Source organism: Lepidochelys kempii, chromosome 8 (genome assembly GCF_965140285.1).
Source record: "Lepidochelys kempii isolate rLepKem1 chromosome 8, rLepKem1.hap1, whole genome shotgun sequence".
Classification (NCBI taxonomy): domain Eukaryota; kingdom Metazoa; phylum Chordata; order Testudines; family Cheloniidae; genus Lepidochelys; species Lepidochelys kempii.
Genome location: NC_136387.1, coordinates 29,046,367 through 29,066,151, shown reverse-complemented (window position 1 = coordinate 29,066,151; position 19,785 = coordinate 29,046,367). Strand labels below are relative to the sequence as shown.

General features: G+C 41.5%; 1 protein-coding gene across 5 annotated transcripts in view; it reads right to left on the bottom strand.

Annotated features, from left to right (window-relative positions):
- The window catches only part of TENM2 (teneurin transmembrane protein 2), a 1,082,146-nt gene that overhangs the window by 161,635 nt on the left and 900,726 nt on the right, over window positions 1-19,785 (bottom strand). For all 5 annotated transcript variants that reach the window (XM_073355925.1, XM_073355928.1, XM_073355933.1 and 2 more), the window contains 2 exons: window positions 15,926-16,048; window positions 1,343-1,548 (listed from right to left, as the gene is read on the bottom strand). In XM_073355925.1, the coding sequence (XP_073212026.1) occupies window positions 1,343-1,548; window positions 15,926-16,048 (329 nt within the window). The remainder of the gene's footprint in view (window positions 1-1,342; window positions 1,549-15,925; window positions 16,049-19,785) is intronic.

Here is a 19,785-nt window from a genome sequence, read left to right as displayed (position 1 = left end):
AAATCTTTGTACTAAGAGCTAATTTTCAAGGCTGCACATGAGTGAAAGAATCCCTTCCTGAAATTGGTAGTCATCTATGCTTTTGCTCATTCCCTGAAGAATGGGGGTTTCTTTTTTTCTTGGCATGCATAGCTACAAAACATATTATTGCTCATGAGGAGTCTGAGCCAAACCTCATCAAAGTAAATGGGAAGCTTTCCATTGACTTTAATGGGCTTTGGATCTGGCCAAAATTTTCCAGCTATTTGAATCAAATCTCAGCAGTGACTATATGCCCTCCTACAGCAATGAATTCCAAATTCTCACTACACATCTTCTGAAGAAATAGTTGCTTATATTTTTTCTAAATTTGTTAGCCATTATTTTTATTGAGTGCCCATTGCTCTATATTATCGGGTCAGCATAAAAATGAGGGACTGATGAGTTTTCACTACAGTTGTTTGTAAGAAATGCAAGACAAGCACCAGACTTAACTCCATACCTGAAAGGGAAAATGCAAATCTGCATACATAGCTTAGTGACCTAGTGATGGAAGAGGCCTGGGTACAGTCATTGGGAAAAGGGGATTAAAATTAACCCAACACTGACAAAAATGACCATGAAAACCCACATCTGAACAACATGTGCTAGTGGTGGTGGAATAGAAAACTTCCAGTAATCTAAACTCTGCCAACTGATTTTCTTCAGCAAGTCAAAGCAGCAAGTCCCTTATGAAGACCCAGTCTGGGCCTGAATATCTTCTCACTTACACTAGGTCAGCATCTATGTAACCTCCCAGACTGCTCCTGATTTATACCAGCACATGAGGGGAGAATCAGGCTTGTGACGGTCTCTTCTTTTTAGAGCATTCCAGTCACCTGTGGTATGTTACTCTGAGATAGTGGGCCTGATTCTAATCTCCCACCATCTATTCACGAGTGTAATTTCAACGACCTCCGTGTATTTTATTTCTGATTTACAGCACAACAGAGCAGATTTATGCTCTGAATTTCCATCACTAGTATTTTAAGCTGACAATAGCAAACTGCAGATGTTAATTTTTAAAAAGGGTGACATTATAAAGATTGCAGGAAAACAACCTTTATTTATTCCAAGTTAAAAGAAAAATTGTCACTCCTGTAAATAATCTATTGTTAGAGGATGCCAATCTGTAACAAAGCCATTGTTGCAAACAAGCAACTCCAGGGCTCTGAGGTAAATCAGAGCCATGAGGCACTGGGGAAGAACCAAGGACCCTCAGTTTCAAAAGCACAAACCCTTACCACCTAAAACTAATTGCCATTAGATCATCAGTACTTTTATCTTTTGGCTTTTAAATCCATTAAGCATAGTCATACAGTACCTGGGCATGTGATGGTGGAAGTCCTCTTCTTATATAAACACCAAAAAGAGCATCCTTTCCTAAGGAGATATTGAACTTCACGAACTGCGGCTGGCTGATATGGATTTGAGACCGCCAGAATACTCCAGGTGGTACTTCCTGGGTAACTCTGCGTCCGACCTCTGCCTCCCCGCTATCTATGCTGCTATTTCTAGTGGCCCAAGGTCCTAGAAGACAGGAACAAGTATTAGCCAGGTGAGATTTTTTTTCTAGAAGTACAGGCATTTTTGGTAATGCCATTTATGATGAACCACTGTGGCAATTTTAAACCCTTTAAAACAAAGCTTAACATTTTAAAGATCAGTTTCTCCCTTTATTTACATTTGTGCAACTCCACTGCTTTCTCTGACCCTTAGATTTTACATAAGCTATAAATTCCTCCCCTTAGAGCATCTGAAACTTGCATACAGCTTTTCCCCCACCACTTTTAATTCTGTGATTACTCTTTACTGATCAAGTATAGTAAGAGCAGAGAGCCAGCTAAGCACATATAAATCAACTTGTGCTCTTTTCAGCCACATCCTTAATGTGACCAAGATATAAAAATAACCAGGAAATAATTATAAAAGGGTAATTTCAATGTAAACTCACTGATTGCAGACTTCATTAGTCAGATTTCATACATTAAACAGGTCCATTAAGCCCCTCTCCATAAACTAACAATAATCACATATAAAAGGAAACACATTAATAAGGAGATAGAAAAAAGAGTTTGATAACCTTTGAAAGGCCCATACAGCTTGGGATCTGGCTACATGAAAATCCATTTCTTTCCCCCGTGCACAAATTTATTGGCTGCAGCCGGTTGAATTCCACTTGCTGATAATCCCTAGATATGCATTATTGAAAACAAGAGGCAAGACCTTTCCAGTAGACCACCTCTGGCTCTCTATCCATGAAATGGTTAGCCTTCAGAACATAGTGAAAGCTCATCCATTCAGCAAAGCCTTATGTGGTTGGGTCTGGCATTATGTTTACTTGTCCTACACTTCAGACATTTCTGTTGGGCAAATGGTCAATGGGGAAGAGAGAGGAGAGTAGCAATGCTCCCGATTTCCAGCATACATTGATATTTGCTTTAGTGTATGATGTGCCCAGATGCCAAGGTAATGAGTGCCAAGTTATTAAAATAAATTAAATAAAGGTCAGAAAACCACAGAGAAGATCTATTATGCTCATGAACATCTAAATCTACTTCTTGGTGGCTTTAATTACAACTAGGTATTGAGTGGTAGTGATACATGAAATTCAAGGAAACACATACTACCTATAGCCATCATGAGCTTAGCTCTTTTGCCCATATTTCTACCACAGTACAATGCTATTCTTAGAAGATACCATATCTGGAAAGGATCCCTGAATACCAGTGAATCAGTTTCCAGCAGTTTATGGACATTTTTGCCAATGCCAGCCTCTGGAGACAGTGCTTTCAGGAAGGACATAACAGCATAGTATGGACCTGCACGTAAACCCAGCAGGTAAGTACCAAACACCTGCTCTGTCTTTATTGTTTTAACTGTAATAGCTACTTCAGCATGATTTCAATTTTAAAATTCCAAATTACCGAGGCTCCTGGTACTTACGCTTGCATGTAATGAAAAACCTCTTAGAGATGTTATATGGGCAATGTCTTTAAACAGTAAAAAGAATGCTTTGAGTAAGAACTGTTAATCTTTAAACTGTAGTTTTTAATAGTCCATGTCTTTTTGAATGTTCGAGGTTAACAGGTCTTCAGCAATATTAGGGCATTAGAGAAAAAGCAGGGGAAACTGCAAGAGTGCGTGGGCTGCAAATGGAGTAAAAGGAATTAACATGATGTCCAGTAAAGTGCCCGTGTTTCTGTCCCAGAGTGACATGTTATCCTGATGAGACATCTTATGCCCACTGTGACAGGCCTTTTGGTGTCAGCTGGTCTTCTATAACAGCAACTTCTATCAGGCTTGACAAACATACCACACCTAGTACACAGCTTTTATGGTATTTATGTAAAGAGGGTAGAATGAGGCACCTAACACAAACTTATGTTATACTGATTCTCAAAATCATTATGAAGTGTGTGTCTGGATGATATTTCAGAAGTTGTGTATATGTACTTACAACATATTTTAAAATTGGTGTCCCATGCAGGGTTGACAAACAGGTTTTGCCAGACAAAGCGACATGGATTCATCTGTCTGCTTTGCCTCAGAAGAAGAAGAAGAGGAAGAAGTCTGTGGGGACCTGAAAGGCAGGGCTAGTGTTGCCAGAGGCTGTTGGTTTCAGAAAGCTGAGCAACAGAAGGCACAGACAAAGCTGTTTCACAATCCCAGGTATCTCTGGGAAGTGTCACACCCATTGAGAAAGGTTATGAGTCAGAATACTACTAACTTTGCAGATCTATAGTTTTTCATCAGGGGATCTCAAAGTGCCTTACTCACATTAATGAATTAAACCTCACAACACTGCAGTTCAAGTAGTATCACCTTCATCTTGCATATAGGGAAACGTGATACAGAGAAACTAAATAACTTGTGCAATATCACCCAGAATCAGTGGCAGAGATGGGAAGTGAACCCAGGAATCCTGGCTTCCAATCATCTGCTTCAAGAACTAGACCACCCTTCTGCTTTAAGTAACAATGACAAAATGTGGACAAATCCCAAGTTTTAAAAATTGTCTCTTCTGCAAATAATCTTTTGCATTCAGAGTGAAGATATTTATATGCCTATCAACCACATCTACTGCTCAAGTACCCTCAAATAACCCAGTGACCCACCATGCAGAAGCTTGTTTGTGAAACTTCCAAATGTGTCACAGCGTAGTAGTAGTTCTGCTTTGTGGACAGTGCTGCAGGAAGTACTAGAGAAGTAGTATTTTTAACATGGCAGGAGCCATGAGGAATGAAGATAGAGAGACCCACAAATGAGTCCACACGCCTTCCAAGTGTCCTAACTCATTACACGAAGTGCCAAATCACTTAATTAGTTGCTTTATGCTTTTTTCAAGCTGAATTTCTTCATGAACATATAAGAGACTGATCCAAAGCCACTGGACATTTTTACTGACTTCAATATGCTTTGGATCAGGCCCTAAAAGAGTCCTGTAATTTACAGTGACAGGTTTCAGAGTAACAGCCATGTTAGTCTGTCTTTGCAAAAAGAAAAGGAGTACTTGTGGCACCTTAGAGACTAACCAATTTATTTGAGCATGAGCTTTCGTGAGCTACAGCTCACTTCATCGGATGCATACCGTGGAAACTGCAGAAGACATTATATAAACAGAGACCATGAAACATTGTAAGGAGAGTGGTCAGTTTGGATGAGCTATTACCAGCAGGAGAGTGAGTTTGTGTGTGTATGGGGGTGGGGGGGGGTGTGAGAAAACCTGTATTTGTGCTGGAAATGGCCCACCTTGATCATCATGCACATTGTAGGGAGAAAAGAAAAGGAGGACTTGTGGCACCTTAGAGACCTTAGAGTGGTCGCTTTGGATGAGCTATTACCAGCAGGAGAGTGAGTTTGTGTGTGTGGTTTTTGGAGGGGGGTGGGGGGTTGAGAAAACCTGGATTTGTGCTGGAAATGGCCCACCTTGATTATCATACACATTTTAAAGAGAGTGGTCACTTTGGATGGGCTATTACCAGCAGGAGAGTGAGTTTGTGTGTGTGTGGGGGGGGGGGGGCGGAGGGTGAGAGAACCTGGATTTGTGCTGAAAATGGCCCAACTTGATGATCACTTTAGATAAGCTATTACCAGCAGGAGAGTGGGGTGGGAGGAGGTATTGTTTCATGGTCTCTGTGTATATAATGTCTTCTGCAGTTTCCACAGTATGCATCCGATGAAGTGAGCTGTAGCTCACGAAAGCTCATGCTCAAATAAATTGGTTAGTCTCTAAGGTGCCACAAGTACTCCTTTTCTTTCTGTAATTTACAATGTAGCTTGTTTGAAAGCTATACATTGTACTATGGATGCTGGGTCTGGAACCCAGACCAGCCTCTGACGATCAGAGATTCCAGTGTGCTGAAATCCACTTCAGAATTTTGACACTTTTTCCCATCATTGGTGCCCCCACTTGCATCAGATAGACTATTTATTAGGCAATTGTAACTTCCCCTGTGAAGTCAATACTTAGGAAATGATAGTTTCAGGTAGTTCATTACATGCCCTAAGATTATAACTGCGGGTTTTTAAAGGCAATATTTTACTAATCAATTTTCCAGTACAGTCAGATGCTATACCTCTATGGAAGAATACTCATGTAAATTTAGAGATATTGTACATTTCCATAACAGGTATCTAATATTTGAACCAGTTAAACAAGAAGGATGATAAAAAATGACACTGATCCACAAAAGGCATTATCTGATAATCAGTTCTGAAAATGTTACTATATTTCATGTAAAACTCAAAAATAGGAAACAATAAAATTATACCACAAAACAAGCTATAAAAAATGAAGCCTTATTAGAATAGTTTTAAAACTTAATACAAGTTAGAATGCTTTTTGCATAAATCTGCTTTAGAGATTACTCTGCATCACATATTTTTATCTACAGAAAATAAAACTGAATTCTGTATATTGCCTAAGCCATTATATCTCATTCCCATTCATTTTGTAACCAGTGCTATTAGCTCATAGTTCATTTGAACTGCAAGAAGACCAGTCTCTCCTGCAGATTACTGCTGCATAGTCTATTAAAGCAACTTATACACTGCACCATAAATGATAGAAAATAATTATGGTTTTGAGCTATCAATGACTTCTGCTAATAACCCTTGCTTCCCAATCTGCTGAGTCTACATTCCCTTAAATTGTAACTTTACAAGTACATTTAATTACTACCACTAATAAAGGACATACCTCCCACTGAGGCTCCAGTTTTAAGACTTTTGGTTGAATTTAGCCCTGACCTTTTCAATTTTTCTTCAGGAAACTGTGCTTTGTGTTTCCAGGTGTGGGTGTTTCATTTTCAAAGTTCACTAGCACCGGGGTGAAAGTCAGATAAATTACTTACTGGTACGGGGCCCAACTCCGGGCTTCCGGAAGGGGCAGGGCTTTGGGCGGAAGGGGAGGGGCTGGGGGCAGCCTCCCCCAGCCAGCCATTCCACACTGCCCAGCCCGTGCCTCCTGGGGCTCTGGCCGCGGTGGCCAGGAGCCCTGGGCCCTTTTAAATTGCCAGGCCCTGGGCAGCTGCCCCTTTTGCCCCCCCTTCCCCCCGCCAAACCACCGTCGGCGGCCTTGCGGGGGGCGGGAAAGGGGCAGCGTGTGGGCTGTGTACAGGCCGGTACCAGTGGCCACTTCTTACCAGTATGCTGTACCAGCCCACTTGACTAGCAGCCAAACACAGCAGGTTAGGTGAACTGAGGCAAAATTTTCGGCCATCAAGGGGAAAGAGCATAGGAGCTTTGGCCTTAATGCTCTAGATATGTCCCCTACTGGCAAACTACTTTATTAATGGTTTGCAGTCTTGTTGTAGCTGTGTTGGTACAAGGATATGACAGAGATAAGGTGGGTGAGGTAATAACTTCTCTTGGACCAACTTCTGTCGGTGAAAGAGTCAAGTCTTCAAGCTCCAGACCTGAAGAAGAGCTCCATGGAGCTTGAAAGTTTGTCTCTTCTATCAAAAAAGCTTGGCCCTATAAAATATATTACTTCACCCACCTTGTCTACTTTATTAATGTCATTCATAAAAAATAAAGTTCTTTCCCTCAAAATTTCATAAAAACAAAATTTTCTTCTTTTTCCTAATTAGACTTCCAGTGGTTTATCTGCTTAAAAAGTTAGTGCAGATTCTGCTGATTAGGCAAAAATACAATTTACCTGTGGACCTGTGTGTTCTGAGGTGCTAACATTGACATTTCTCAGACCACAGTGGCCTTTCACTAGGTGTTGTTGGGAGAAGTTGAAGGGAAGGTTTCCTAGTACGACCCCATTGTCACTCTTCATTTTTCCTTACCACATGAGGTGACCCAATGTCCAGTTGTAGACAGAGCTGCCGCTGTAGCTCATCAGCTCCTTCTAAGCACTGGTCAGGAGGAAGGGGAACTCAATATACTCTTTTAGTTGTGCTCCCCACTTATCTTCACTGCGGCTGGGAAGATGCCTACCAGTCCAGGTGGACAGACGCATGCTAGCTCAGCTCAAGTGAGTGTGCTAAAAATAACACTGTAGACATTGCTAGCACAGGCTAGCTATCCTAATACAAGCCCACCTTACCCCTTAGGTCAGAGCTCAAGCTGCTATTTTTAGCATGCCATCTTGCTCACAGCTGCAGCGTATACATACCCTGAGTGGCCTAAATTCAGATCCCTGTGTAATGCTTTTCCCAGCATGCAAAATGTATCCCCATGTCCAGTTTTAAAGATCTAATCAATACTGTTACACATGGCATGTTGTAGTTTTGTTGCCTCTAAGCCCTGGCCTCTACAAACTTATGTCAGTATAACTACGTCTCTCGGGAGTGTAGAAAATCCATACCCCTAAGCGACACAGTTATACCGACCTAACTCCCAGTGTAGACAGCGCTATATTGATGAGATGGCTTCTCCCATTGACACAGTGGATTAGCGTCTTCACTGCAACGCTGTAAGTGTAGATAAGCCTTGCATTTGCAAATTTAACAAGCTTTCCCACAAAGGTTTAAGTAATCAAAGCTTTTAAATCTCTGGAGATTATATGTTATTGATTCATGTTTCCCCTAAAATAACTACAACAGGTGCAAGTAAATGATACCTGCACCTACATATCTATGCAAATGTGGGTTATTTGTAGAAAAGCAGCACATTCCTTTCATTACGACTGATGCAAATAGATATTAATTTCATAAAGGTGAAGCATCTGCAATATGGCTTTTTTACTTTCAGTGCCAAATTAATTAGTGTGGGTAAGTCACAGCACTAGGAGTGAAGAGAGCTGGGTTCTATTTCTGGCTTTGCCCACAGCCTTCCTGTGTGATCCCAGTCAAGTTGTTTAAATTCTTGAAGCCTATCTGCAAAATGTGGACAGAAATACTGGCCTACCTCACAGGGATGCTGGGAGGCTTACTTCACTAGTTTTTGAAAAGTGCTTTAAGATCCCCAAATGGAGGCATTAGAGAAATATAAGCCAGTAATGTTATAATTATTATACCTGAGAGTGGAACTGAGCTCCTAGTGCTTTGCCCCTCTGTCTCTTTCTCCCCAGATTAGAAACATAGAATCATAGAATCATAGAATATCAGGGTTGGAAGGGACCCCAGAAGGTCATCTAGTCCAACCCCCTGCTCAAAGCAGGACCAATTCCCAGTTAAATCATCCCAGCCAGGGCTTTGTCAAGCCTGACCTTAAAAACCTCTAAGGAAGGAGATTCTACCACCTCCCTAGGTAACGCATTCCAGTGTTTCACCACCCTCTTAGTGAAAAAGTTTTTCCTAATATCCAATCTAAACCTCCCCCACTGCAACTTGAGACCATTACTCCTCGTTCTGTCATCTGCTACCATTGAGAACAGTCTAGAGCCATCCTCTTTGGAACCCCCTTTCAGGTAGTTGAAAGCAGCTATCAAATCCCCCCTCATTCTTCTCTTCTGCAGGCTAAACAATCCCAGCTCCCTCAGCCTCTCCTCATAACTCATGTGTTCCAGTCCCCTAATCATTTTTGTTGCCCTTCGCTGGACTCTCTCCAATTTATCCACATCCTTCTTGAAGTGTGGGGCCCAAAACTGGACACAGTACTCCAGATGAGGCCTCACCAATGTCGAATAGAGGGGAACGATCACGTCCCTCAATCTGCTCGCTATGCCCCTACTTATACATCCCAAAATGCCATTGGCCTTCTTGGCAACAAGGGCACACTGCTGACTCATGAACATCATTAAAAATAAATCTGGTCCCAACATGATACAACAGGGAACTCTGAAGGGGCAATGGCAATCTAACCATTGAGCCTCTTAGTGGCTGGCTGGCTGAGGCTTCATCAGGTTTTCCTTATTTTTAGGACTAAAAATGCTGTACTCTGCCCCCCCCCACAACTTCTATATTCACAGTAACACATTTTGCACTAATGGCCCCACTTAAAAGCTCTGCCTCTTCCACAGCCTCTAGAGAATTTCTAAGTAAACTTTATAACTTTTTCATAGTGCAGTTCCTTTTGGTCTTCTTCACCTCCTAATGTAGTGAGAGTGCATCCCTCCCTCTGACTCACTCTCCCCTTCTCTCTATTTTTAGACTCTTCTCTATCTCGATGGACCACTGCAGATCATTTTCAAAGACCATCAACTGCATTTAAGTGAAGTTCTGGATGTTACATAAACTGAGAGGAAAGGCCAACCTGACGAACTCTTGCCACTGTGAACAAATAAATCCTGGTGTGAATTAACAATGCTCTGAGTGGCTGTCTCGAAGCTTGCTTGTTTATCTCATAATCTCTCATGGTTATTTAAACATTTTTACTGTGATTTTCCTTTTTCATAAACCTTTATAAAAGAGAGTTTTAAATGCATATTCCTTCTTCTAATCCACAGGAACTATTCCAATCTCTCAGTCAAACATGTATTTAAGTACCTGTATATATAAGCTTGTTAGCCACCAAATAACACTTATTCATTTTTAAAGGTGTATTATTTACCCAGTTAAATTACTATTTTGCTACGTGCATTTTTTAAAGTCTGCTCTAGTGCTTATTGGAGATGCCAATTTGACAGTTCCGAAAGCCTCTGTTTATCCAAAGAACACAACGACACGGCAGTGGCAGAGCAAGCTTCTCCACATCATTCCATCAATGCGCCCTCACCCTTGAACTGGGGGAACCACTTCAAGTTGGTAGTTCACACCACTTGTCAATTCAATCCTTTGTATCTCTCAGAATGAAATCAGGTTAATGTCAATTAATGTCAGCTATATATAATGTCCTATGCTTAAATAGGAAATAACTCTGAGGCTGTAGGGTAGTAATTGTTGACTTCATTAATGGAGACCCTGTAAATTCTTGGTTTTGTACTAATTGGGAAACATGTATCACTAATTTGGCAGCCCAACAGTTCCAGAGGATCCATAATGATCTGCCTTGTTAACCTGGTGGCTATGGATCTGCATTAAATACCAGTCATTAAATACCATTTTTGACACAACGCACAGTCAGCCTGTGGAACTCTTTGCCAGAGGATGTTATGAAGGCCAAGACTATAACAGGGTTCAAAAAAGAACTAGAGAAGTTCATGGAGGATAGGCCCACCAATGGCTATCCCAGTTTGCCAGAAGCTGGAAATGGGTGACAGGGAATGCATTACTTGATGATGACCTGGGACACCTGGCATTGGCCACTGTTGGAAGACAGGATATTGGGCTAGATGGACCTTTGGTCTGACCCAGTATGGCTGCTCTTATGTTCTTACCACTATTGTTGGCGAGAGAGCCTTCTCCTTTGCAACTTCTTGAGTTTGGAACAGTCTTCTTGTATCTCTCCATCTCTTACCAAATTTCAGCTGCAAACACATATTTCCTTCCTACCCTTATCATTTAGTTTCCCTATTCCATTCCTGTTTGTTGTTATTTAAATTTGTGTGTTTGCTTTATTTAGCACTGCAACGTTCTGGGGGTACAGTTTGTGAGAATGACACTGCCTGAGTTAAAGATACATTGCACTGAGGGTTTTACTGAAAGGCATGAATGTAAGAGTGACACTGGTTTGAGTACCATCTTCATCCTAAAACATAGCTGGCCTTTTGTCCATCAAATGGCTGGGCCCTCTGGCTCTTTTGAAAGGAGAAAAAGATAGTTTTAATTTTATTTAGAAAGATATATTTCTGTACAAGCCTTTTCAATGGAAATATTAGTGCAGTGCAACTTTATCAGGGTAGCATCTTCCATACAAACCATACCCCAAAGAGCTTCCTAATATTAAATGAAACACTGTCTCAAAATCCATCTGGAAAGTCTATATTTTTCAAACGAAATAAAATAAATTTACTTTAGGAAATATGGGTTTAGCCTGGAGAGGCTGATATGACACAACCCGAACTCCAGTGACAGGAAGGAAGCTCCTGTAATAACGAGTCTTGTTTTGTGAAGAGGAGGCAACGTTTCCAGGCTCTGTATTACCTGTAGTTTTGCAACCTATAGGCAGCTGTACTGCAAGAGGAACTGGGTCACATCTCCTAATTCCACACATGGAGGGAACCCTTGCGTGTGGATCTGCCTCTGCTTAGGTAGATGAGTGAGACAGCCACCTCTGCAGCAGGCACCGTATATCCTTGGACCTCCATGAGTCTGGGGAGCTGCACGGAGGGTGGGACATGGCTTGGTCAGATTCCTGGGGATGGCAAGAGTCTAGAGCCACACTCTCAAGGTGCCAAGAGCAGGGACAGGGCCCCCAGGACTGACTGAGCCATGGAGTTTGTGGGTTAACCACCCATGCCTATATCATCGTGGGGGAAGGGAACTGAGATCATGGACTAGTTTGGAAAGGAACTCTGGAAGGAGAATCTCTGCCCAGGGCTGCTCTGAAGGGTTTGACTGTGGCAAAGCACAATTTGGCCTTAAGAGTTTAGGTAGTATAGGCATCCCACTAACCCCCTGCTTCATTTAAAAATCTAAACACAACTCTAAGCTCTGGTGGATATAGTATGTTAAGACTCATCCTTTTCAGAACTATTAGCAAACCATTTCACTGCAGATGTAATTAAGATTTATGAGTTCAGCATGTTTAATCAAGAAAAAATACACATTATGCTGTGAGTAATTTTTGCAGCACCACATGCATCTTTCATTCCGGTTGGTATAACACAGGTAACCAAGATAGACTTTAATTATACAAACTACTGCTGCAGCCACTAACAAAATGACATAAAACAAAATACCTCCTATACATTCTGTTGTCTCTTATTTTAATCAAAAGCGTTGTTTCCACTAAGACATCAAATCATACAGGTTACATTGCCTTCCCAATCCACCTCCAAAGATGGAACACAGCATGTGAGCATTTATGAAGACTAGGTACGCAATCCTGTATGGCATTCAAATTACAGCATTTTTGCTTGCTTGCATTTTAATTTGCTCCTACAGTATATTTACCCAGTAGCCGCCTAATAACATTAACCTGCACAGCAAAACATGGTGTATCTTGACTAAAACATTATCAAAGTAAATGATTAAATACAGTATAATTTAGGGAAAATGGAGGTGGTTACTTAATTTATTGCCCTTATATGTTGATTGTCTGTTTGAATGAGCCTATGAGGGATCAAATCTTTGTCTACCATGACTATTAGACTGTAAGATCTCTGGGGCAGAGATTGTCTCTTATTATGTGTTTGTACGGTGCCGAGTACAATGGAATATTATGACATAATGCAATCAATAATAATTATATTTAGAATGATAAGTCAAGGCAGTGTGTCATTTATCCGTAAATTTTAGTAACATAAAACAGAAAATATTGTGGTAACACTAGGGAAGATGTATTACGAGGTCATAAAAGAATGAAAGGTTTTCTAAATCTCAGACCAAGGAATTTTGTTTATATAAAACATTACCTTTTTAGAGAGGGATGATTAAGGTTGATTTTCACACAGTATATTCTGTCAGTTATGAAGGACATGGCAGGTCCCCATTTTATGGAGATGTGTGTCTAGCATCCAAAGTATTTTTAAAACTGAAGACACAATGTGGCATAGACTCAGAGAATCCAGAAATGGAAAGGCTCTAATTGGTCATTTAATCTATTGCTCTGCCATGGCAGGCTTATTCCCTAATGTACAGTGATTATTGTTTGCCCGGTCTAAGTTTTAATTGTCCCAAGCTTCCACCAATTTCCTTATGAGACAGTTCTACAGGGTTAATAGACCTCAGTGTCAGGAAGCTTTTCCTGATATTCAGCCAATATTTCCCCTATATTAGTTTCACCCCATTATTCCAGTTCTTTTTACTCTGCTAAATTATATCTGTCCATCATCAGTTTTTTCACTCCCTTGAAATATTTGTAGACTGTTTTTGTATACAAAAACACTACAGGGCAGATCCTCAGCTTCTGCAAACAGATGCTTGTCATTCACAGCAGGATTCCTGGCAAAGAGCATTCACTGTGGAGTGGGTGCAGTTTACTGATTCTTTAAGCATGTGCATCCATGGCTTGTACTTGCTGCTGATTGCAGGATATGGCTTGAGGACAAGACCTGTAACCCACACACTACATTTCTACCTGGCAATATGGAGTTAGATAGTCAGATCACCCAGTGCTCACTTCAGTATTATGGAGAGAACCTGCATTGCTACCTGCATGAAGGAATAAAGTTTCCCTTTGCCCTCCTCCTCAAATCCCCCAGTTTTTAAATGAGCGTTGGGACTCTAAGGCAACAGTAAGCATGCCCTGTTTTCATTTAGCTATAGCATGTTCAGACATCACCAGCCTCCACTGAGCTACAGTGTATAAATATAAAGAATTATGATTTTATTATCAAAAAGCTAGTTCCTGCTCTCAGTTATGCCAGTGTACACTAGTGAAATCATTTATGTTACTCTGGATTTACACTGCTGAAACTCAGAGCAGAATTTAGCCCAGGGATAAGAGATAGACAGATCAGTCAGAAATATCTGCTTGTTCCTCCCCTCCCTGCAACTTCTCCCCCCCTCCAGCTGCCACAAGTGGCACTGCCTTTAAATGGCCTGCCCGCTGTGATGACACAGCTTGCATGTAAGTGGCTGTTTTCATACGAAGGGTTAAAGGTTTCTTTGGAAGACCAATATTTTAAAAAGACTGGCTTCATCCTGAGCCATGTCAATTATAAAAGGTCACTCTGCACAGCCAGGAAGGGCAGACCTGAAATGGCTGTTATGTGAAAAGCTGCCAGATGCTTTCCTAAAAAGTGCTGGACTAGCAATATTAACTTTAAATTATATAAATGAAGGGAGCGGGGAGAAAACCTCTCACACCCTCTCTGCTATCAGGGTCTGCTTTTCTGTCATTCATTACATTTCAGACATTCTGCCATTCATTATATTTAATGGTAGAAGGATACTTACCTAAATGTGTTGTTTTTCAAAGGTTTTATTAACATTTCACATTAACAAGTCACTTTAGTAAAACGTGTAAAAGCAACAAGATCTTCATGTTTCTATTTAGTAACATAGGGACTCTCACTCATGTACACACTGGACAAAATGTAACAGTGATATAATATGACAATTCTGCATTGTACTTAGGGTTTAATTTTTAGAAGTGCTTAGCACTATAACTTCAGATTAACTCTGCAGGAGCTGAAGGTGCTCAGCAACTCTGAAAGCCCATACATCTTCATCTGAAGAACTAAAAGTGTTTTGCCACCATTAATAAGTCCACCTTCACAACACCCTTGTGAGGTAAATATTAATACCTCTGTTTAACATATGGGGAAACTGAGGCACAAAGGCATGCCTAAGGATTCACCACAGGAATATGGCACAGTTGAGAATTGGATTCAGCTCTCCTGCTTCCCAGTCCCAGGCATTAACCTCAGATCCAGCTTTTCTATACTTCCTACTCTACTCTATTACTCTATGTGAGCAGTGGGCACCCCCATTGCAATATCATTCACCTCAGGAGTGATCAGTGATAGTGTACATTCCAACACCATAACTACAGGTCAGAGGAGCCACACAGTTCTGTTCTGTATCCAAAATACTTCCACTGACTAATATTGTAGCTTTGCACAAGTCATTCCTCCTCTCAGTGTCTCAGTTTGCTCATTTGACCTTCTTGCTTCACAGGGCAATCTGAGAGCGAACTGTGAAATGCTTTGAAACAATGATCAGTGTTGATTATTACTAATAACATCACTATAATAATCAATAAAAAGAGGGGTATAAAAATAGAGCAAAAGGAAGTTTTGCACTCAGTCATACAGAAAAAGACGTATGTTTTTCGTTTCTGAACAAAGGTTGTTACAAGCCAGTACATGAAATATGCTCTCTTGAATTTGTTACTCTCTTAACTATATAATGTGCTGTTCTCATGCTGCATTCTTCCTTATTGCCTGCTACTCCACCCCCAGTTATCATCCATTGTCTCTATTTTCTCCCTGGAATAATATGGAGCATGACTCCTTCAATAATCTCCTCTACTGCCCTTTACTAATATTAACGGGAAGCTTATTCACTAGGGAGTCAAATTCTGCTGTCCTTACTCAGGCAGCATTCCCAGTAACTTCAATAAGAGCTTTGCCTAAATCAGGACAAGATTGTAAAATGTGGTCCCAGCAGGGGCCAAAGCTCTCTCCACTTTCCTTTCAGACAGTATAGTGTATTTCTTTTTTTGATGCTGTGTCTAGCCTTTTCTTTTTCCTGGGATGTTTGGTAGTATTCTCTTTATTTAGTATCTTGGAGTCCAGGGTCTAAAGATTTTTGTGAATTACTACAGGTAGAGAAGGCATTTGGATAGTTATACCCAGGCAAAGAGCCAGGTCAGTATAGGATTACTGCAGCAGAATGTAGAGGTCATAAATAAATATTTTTGCATACCTCTTCCTGAAGTACATTTATTACAAACAGCACCATGAGAAAAGTCTGGCTTGAATTTCCAAGACCATAGACTGCAAAAGATGCAGCTGTAACCTCACCTTTGCCTCCAGATGGCATTGTTGCTACATCATCAGTCCCTGGCAATCCAGTTCTTATCCCATTGTTAAAGGTGTGTCCGTCTGCTGGCTGTAATTGCCAGTTTAGTCCGAGCAGATGCATTGCTGCAGGAGAGACAAAGTAATGAAAAATAACTATACAGTACATAAATTAAAAAGTCAATGGGAGGGGCAGCAGCCATTTTCAATTAAACCACTTCAAGAAGATGTTGTAAAAACAGCTTGTTCCAGGGTCAAATTAACGTGTTAAAAAAAGCAGCAGGCTCACATTGACTTGGTTTATATTTGTTCATTTACCATGGACAGTAAATAACAAAACACGATGGGAAAACGTATCATCCATCTCTGGACAAACAAAAACATACAGACAAGCAATTTTAGACACTGGGAGCAAGCTCTTTGTTTCTCAATATTCCCCAAATTATACAAATTTCTTAAAAGAGTAAGTTAAAAAGAGATGACATTTTTTAATACGAAGTGTGATACTTCCTGAAGTATAAACTTATATTAGATCTAAAATACACTAAAGCACAATTGATCCCAAACAGAATTTCCTCACTGGATTATTTAGTGTTTATTTTCATATATTTAAACTGACATCAGCAGCTTTTATTTTGATTTTGCTCTTGACTGTGTTATCAGATTACACACTTGAAAATACTTTTTTGTCTTGTCTGTTTGGCAAGGACTTGGGGTGCATCCTTCAGGTGCTGCAATAGACATTTATATACACATCTTCCCCTTGCATAAATGTAAGTTACTTGCATAAATTTCCATACTTTCATCATATAAGAGCCCTGTGGCTCATTTTGTTTCCTGCTGTGTTTGAAATGCCAACAAAGCGAATTTTATTTGTCTGTCCACGATCATCACTGATGCCACTCAAAAGAACGTACACAGCATCAAGGAGAACGCTTTCCGCTAGCTATGGCACAGCAGCAGGAGGGGCTCACCATTATTTTGTGGACCACACACCACACTTTAGTTATGGTCCCTTTAATAGCTCAGTTCTGCCACATCAGGTCTCAGTGACAATGCACCAAATTACAAGCATCCACCGTAGAATTAAAATGGTCACAAACAGATAGACAGTGTCCAATAAAACACATCTCCAGCACTTGAGAGCCAGCATGACAATATGCTCACAGATTTGACATAGGGATCAGTAAGAAAAAAAAAATGATCACAGGAAAGGTAATTAGTAATGCATAGAAAATGATTCATGCAGTTATCTCTGAATGTAGAGTATCAATATAGGCATGACGGCTCCAAGTTAAGATTAAAAATAAAAGCTTTGAACAACACATGCCCCCATACAGAAGGATAAAAGAACCCAATGGTCCCAACTGAGTGGCTATGGAATGGAGCTGCAGGCTCTGCAGCATGCTTTCCATTGCTTCTCAACCTCTTGGAAACCCCTCTGAAAGTGCTCTGCAGGGTTTGGTCTCCACAGTGTTCAGGGAAGCAGGCCAGAGGCAGGGGAGCAGCTGCTCTCCATGGCACCATCTTTCCACTAAGCACATGGGCCAGACTGGCGCCAGCTAATAATGACCAAGTGATCATTAATTTATGTGGTCTCCCCCCTTCTGAGCTGTGAGCATGAAAGCTACACTGCTGCTTTCAGAGGACCTGGAGAAGGCCTGGCAGTAATGAGGAAGTACAGGACTTTTGTACGGATGGTCCTTGCCTCTGGTAGTGATGTGCAGGTTTCAGGGCTCAACACACTTTTACTGGTCTGGATGGATCAATCTACACAAAGAATGAGTGAGACTTCAATGAATTTAAGAGCCTGTAGTGGGAATAACCTAGATAAGGGACTATCAGACTCATAGTATCTATGCTGAAGTAACACTCAGAAAGCTGTTTCTGTTCAAAATTGTATCTAATTTTCTCTTACAATTGTTACCTTAAATATAGGTCATTTACTTTAAGAGATGAAAGTCTATTGCTTCAAGTAAGAAGCATTATTTTTTTACGAGAAAGAGATAAGGAAAACACAACTAGTGGTTAGTCTTTCCAAGAGTAGTATATTTGCTAATTTATAACTACCAGGTAAATTCAAAAAAGGAATTAAAAAAGATCTTATTAACGTGGTGTTAAGACAAACCCTGATCCATCTGCTTCCAAGTATGCCAGGATTTCATTAATAAACTCTGCTGCTCTGTGCTTTAATCATAGATGCATATTAGGAAGGAGCAATTATAAATCACTCCTAACAGGGCTGGGATTTGCATGTCTACCATAGGCCTCTATAGAGACAACAGGGAGAAGATGACAATCTTCTGCATGTCCCATCTATCTAGCACTTACATCCATGATGAACTTCCACTAAGAAAAGTAAGCCCGTTTGTAAACAGGAGACATATTCATCTTCTGCTAAGAATACTGTATGGGAATTTGGTTGTATTATGGGTCTGGGAGAAAAACTACACTTTGGTATTGTATATTGCAGCTGTGAGAAGCAGCTGAGTAGTGACAGAAAGAAGCCATCTATTCTCTCAAGCTTCAAAAGACCCTGAGATGGTAAATTTATATGATTAACCTTTTGTACTGTTAATCAGACAAGAATGCCTGCAGCAAAGGAATACATTCGTAATTAGAAAAAGTGGGATATATTCAGAAGTTGTGCACACTTACACCAGCAGTGAAATTTGGCCCAATGAGTGCCTATACTTCTCCTGTGGTCTACTTTGGTTCTTTAAAAACTACATCTGAGAAAACTGATGCTGGGGCTTAATCTTCCTCACCACTGACATGCTGTTACTTTTTGCTACAGTCCAGGTGGAGCTACCCTTTGTGGATGCTCACCAGTCAGCTGTGTTGGACCTAGGGTGACCAGGTGTCCAGTTTCCAAGACTGGAATTACTGGACTCTGGTAGCTCCGGTCAACACCACCGACCACGCTGCGCCCCGGAAGCAGCCAGCAGGTCCGGCTCCTCGGCCTGGGGGGACTGGCCAATGGGAGTTGGTGGCAGGGGCGGTGCCTGCAAGTAAGAGCAGCATGCGGCGCCTCCTACCCCCCACACCTACTAGCACTGGACTTGCTGTTGGCCGCTTCCGGGGTGCGCGTAACACGGTGTCAGGACAGGCAGGCAGTCTGTGTTAGCCTCCATACGCCGTTGACCGGGAGCCACATGAGGTAAGCCCGTGCCCCAACTCCCTGCCCCAGCCCTGAGCCCCCCCAAACCTGGAGCCCCCTCCTGCACCTCAAACCCCTCAAATTCCCAGCCCCACCCCAGAGACCGCACCCCCAGCCAGAGCCCTCATCCCCTCCCGCAACCCAAGCCTCTGCCCCAGCCCAGTGAAAGTGAGTGAGGGTGGAGGACAGCGAGCCACTGAGGGAGGGGGAATGTAGTGAGCGAGGGGCGGGGCCTCGGGTGTTCGGTTTTGTGTGATTAGAAAGTTGGCAATCTTAGGTGGACCCCTTTGGACATGGGGAGGCTCCAACCACAGCCTCTAGCTCTGGACTCTTGGGCACACTTCTCAGGCACAGACTCTCTGTCTAGTACTACTTCCAGGGAGTGGGACCCCATGATCACCTAGGACCAGTGCTGATCTCCCAACACAGCCCAGTCACTTAAGCATACTCTCCCCAGAGCTCCACTCTCAGTTACAGTTTAGCCCTTCAGGGACACATGACAGTTGAAGCAAGTGAGACAGCCTTTGCAGAGGAATTTCTAAACCAACCACACTTTACTTTTAGATACCACAAGAGATATACAGTTCTATGGAAAAACAAAACCTTCATGCAAATCCCTGCCTCAGTTTCCTCACTCCTCTTGTGCATCCTCTGGGATTTGGTCAGTGTCTTTTCAGGGTCCTAGATGCTCTATCCTGGACCT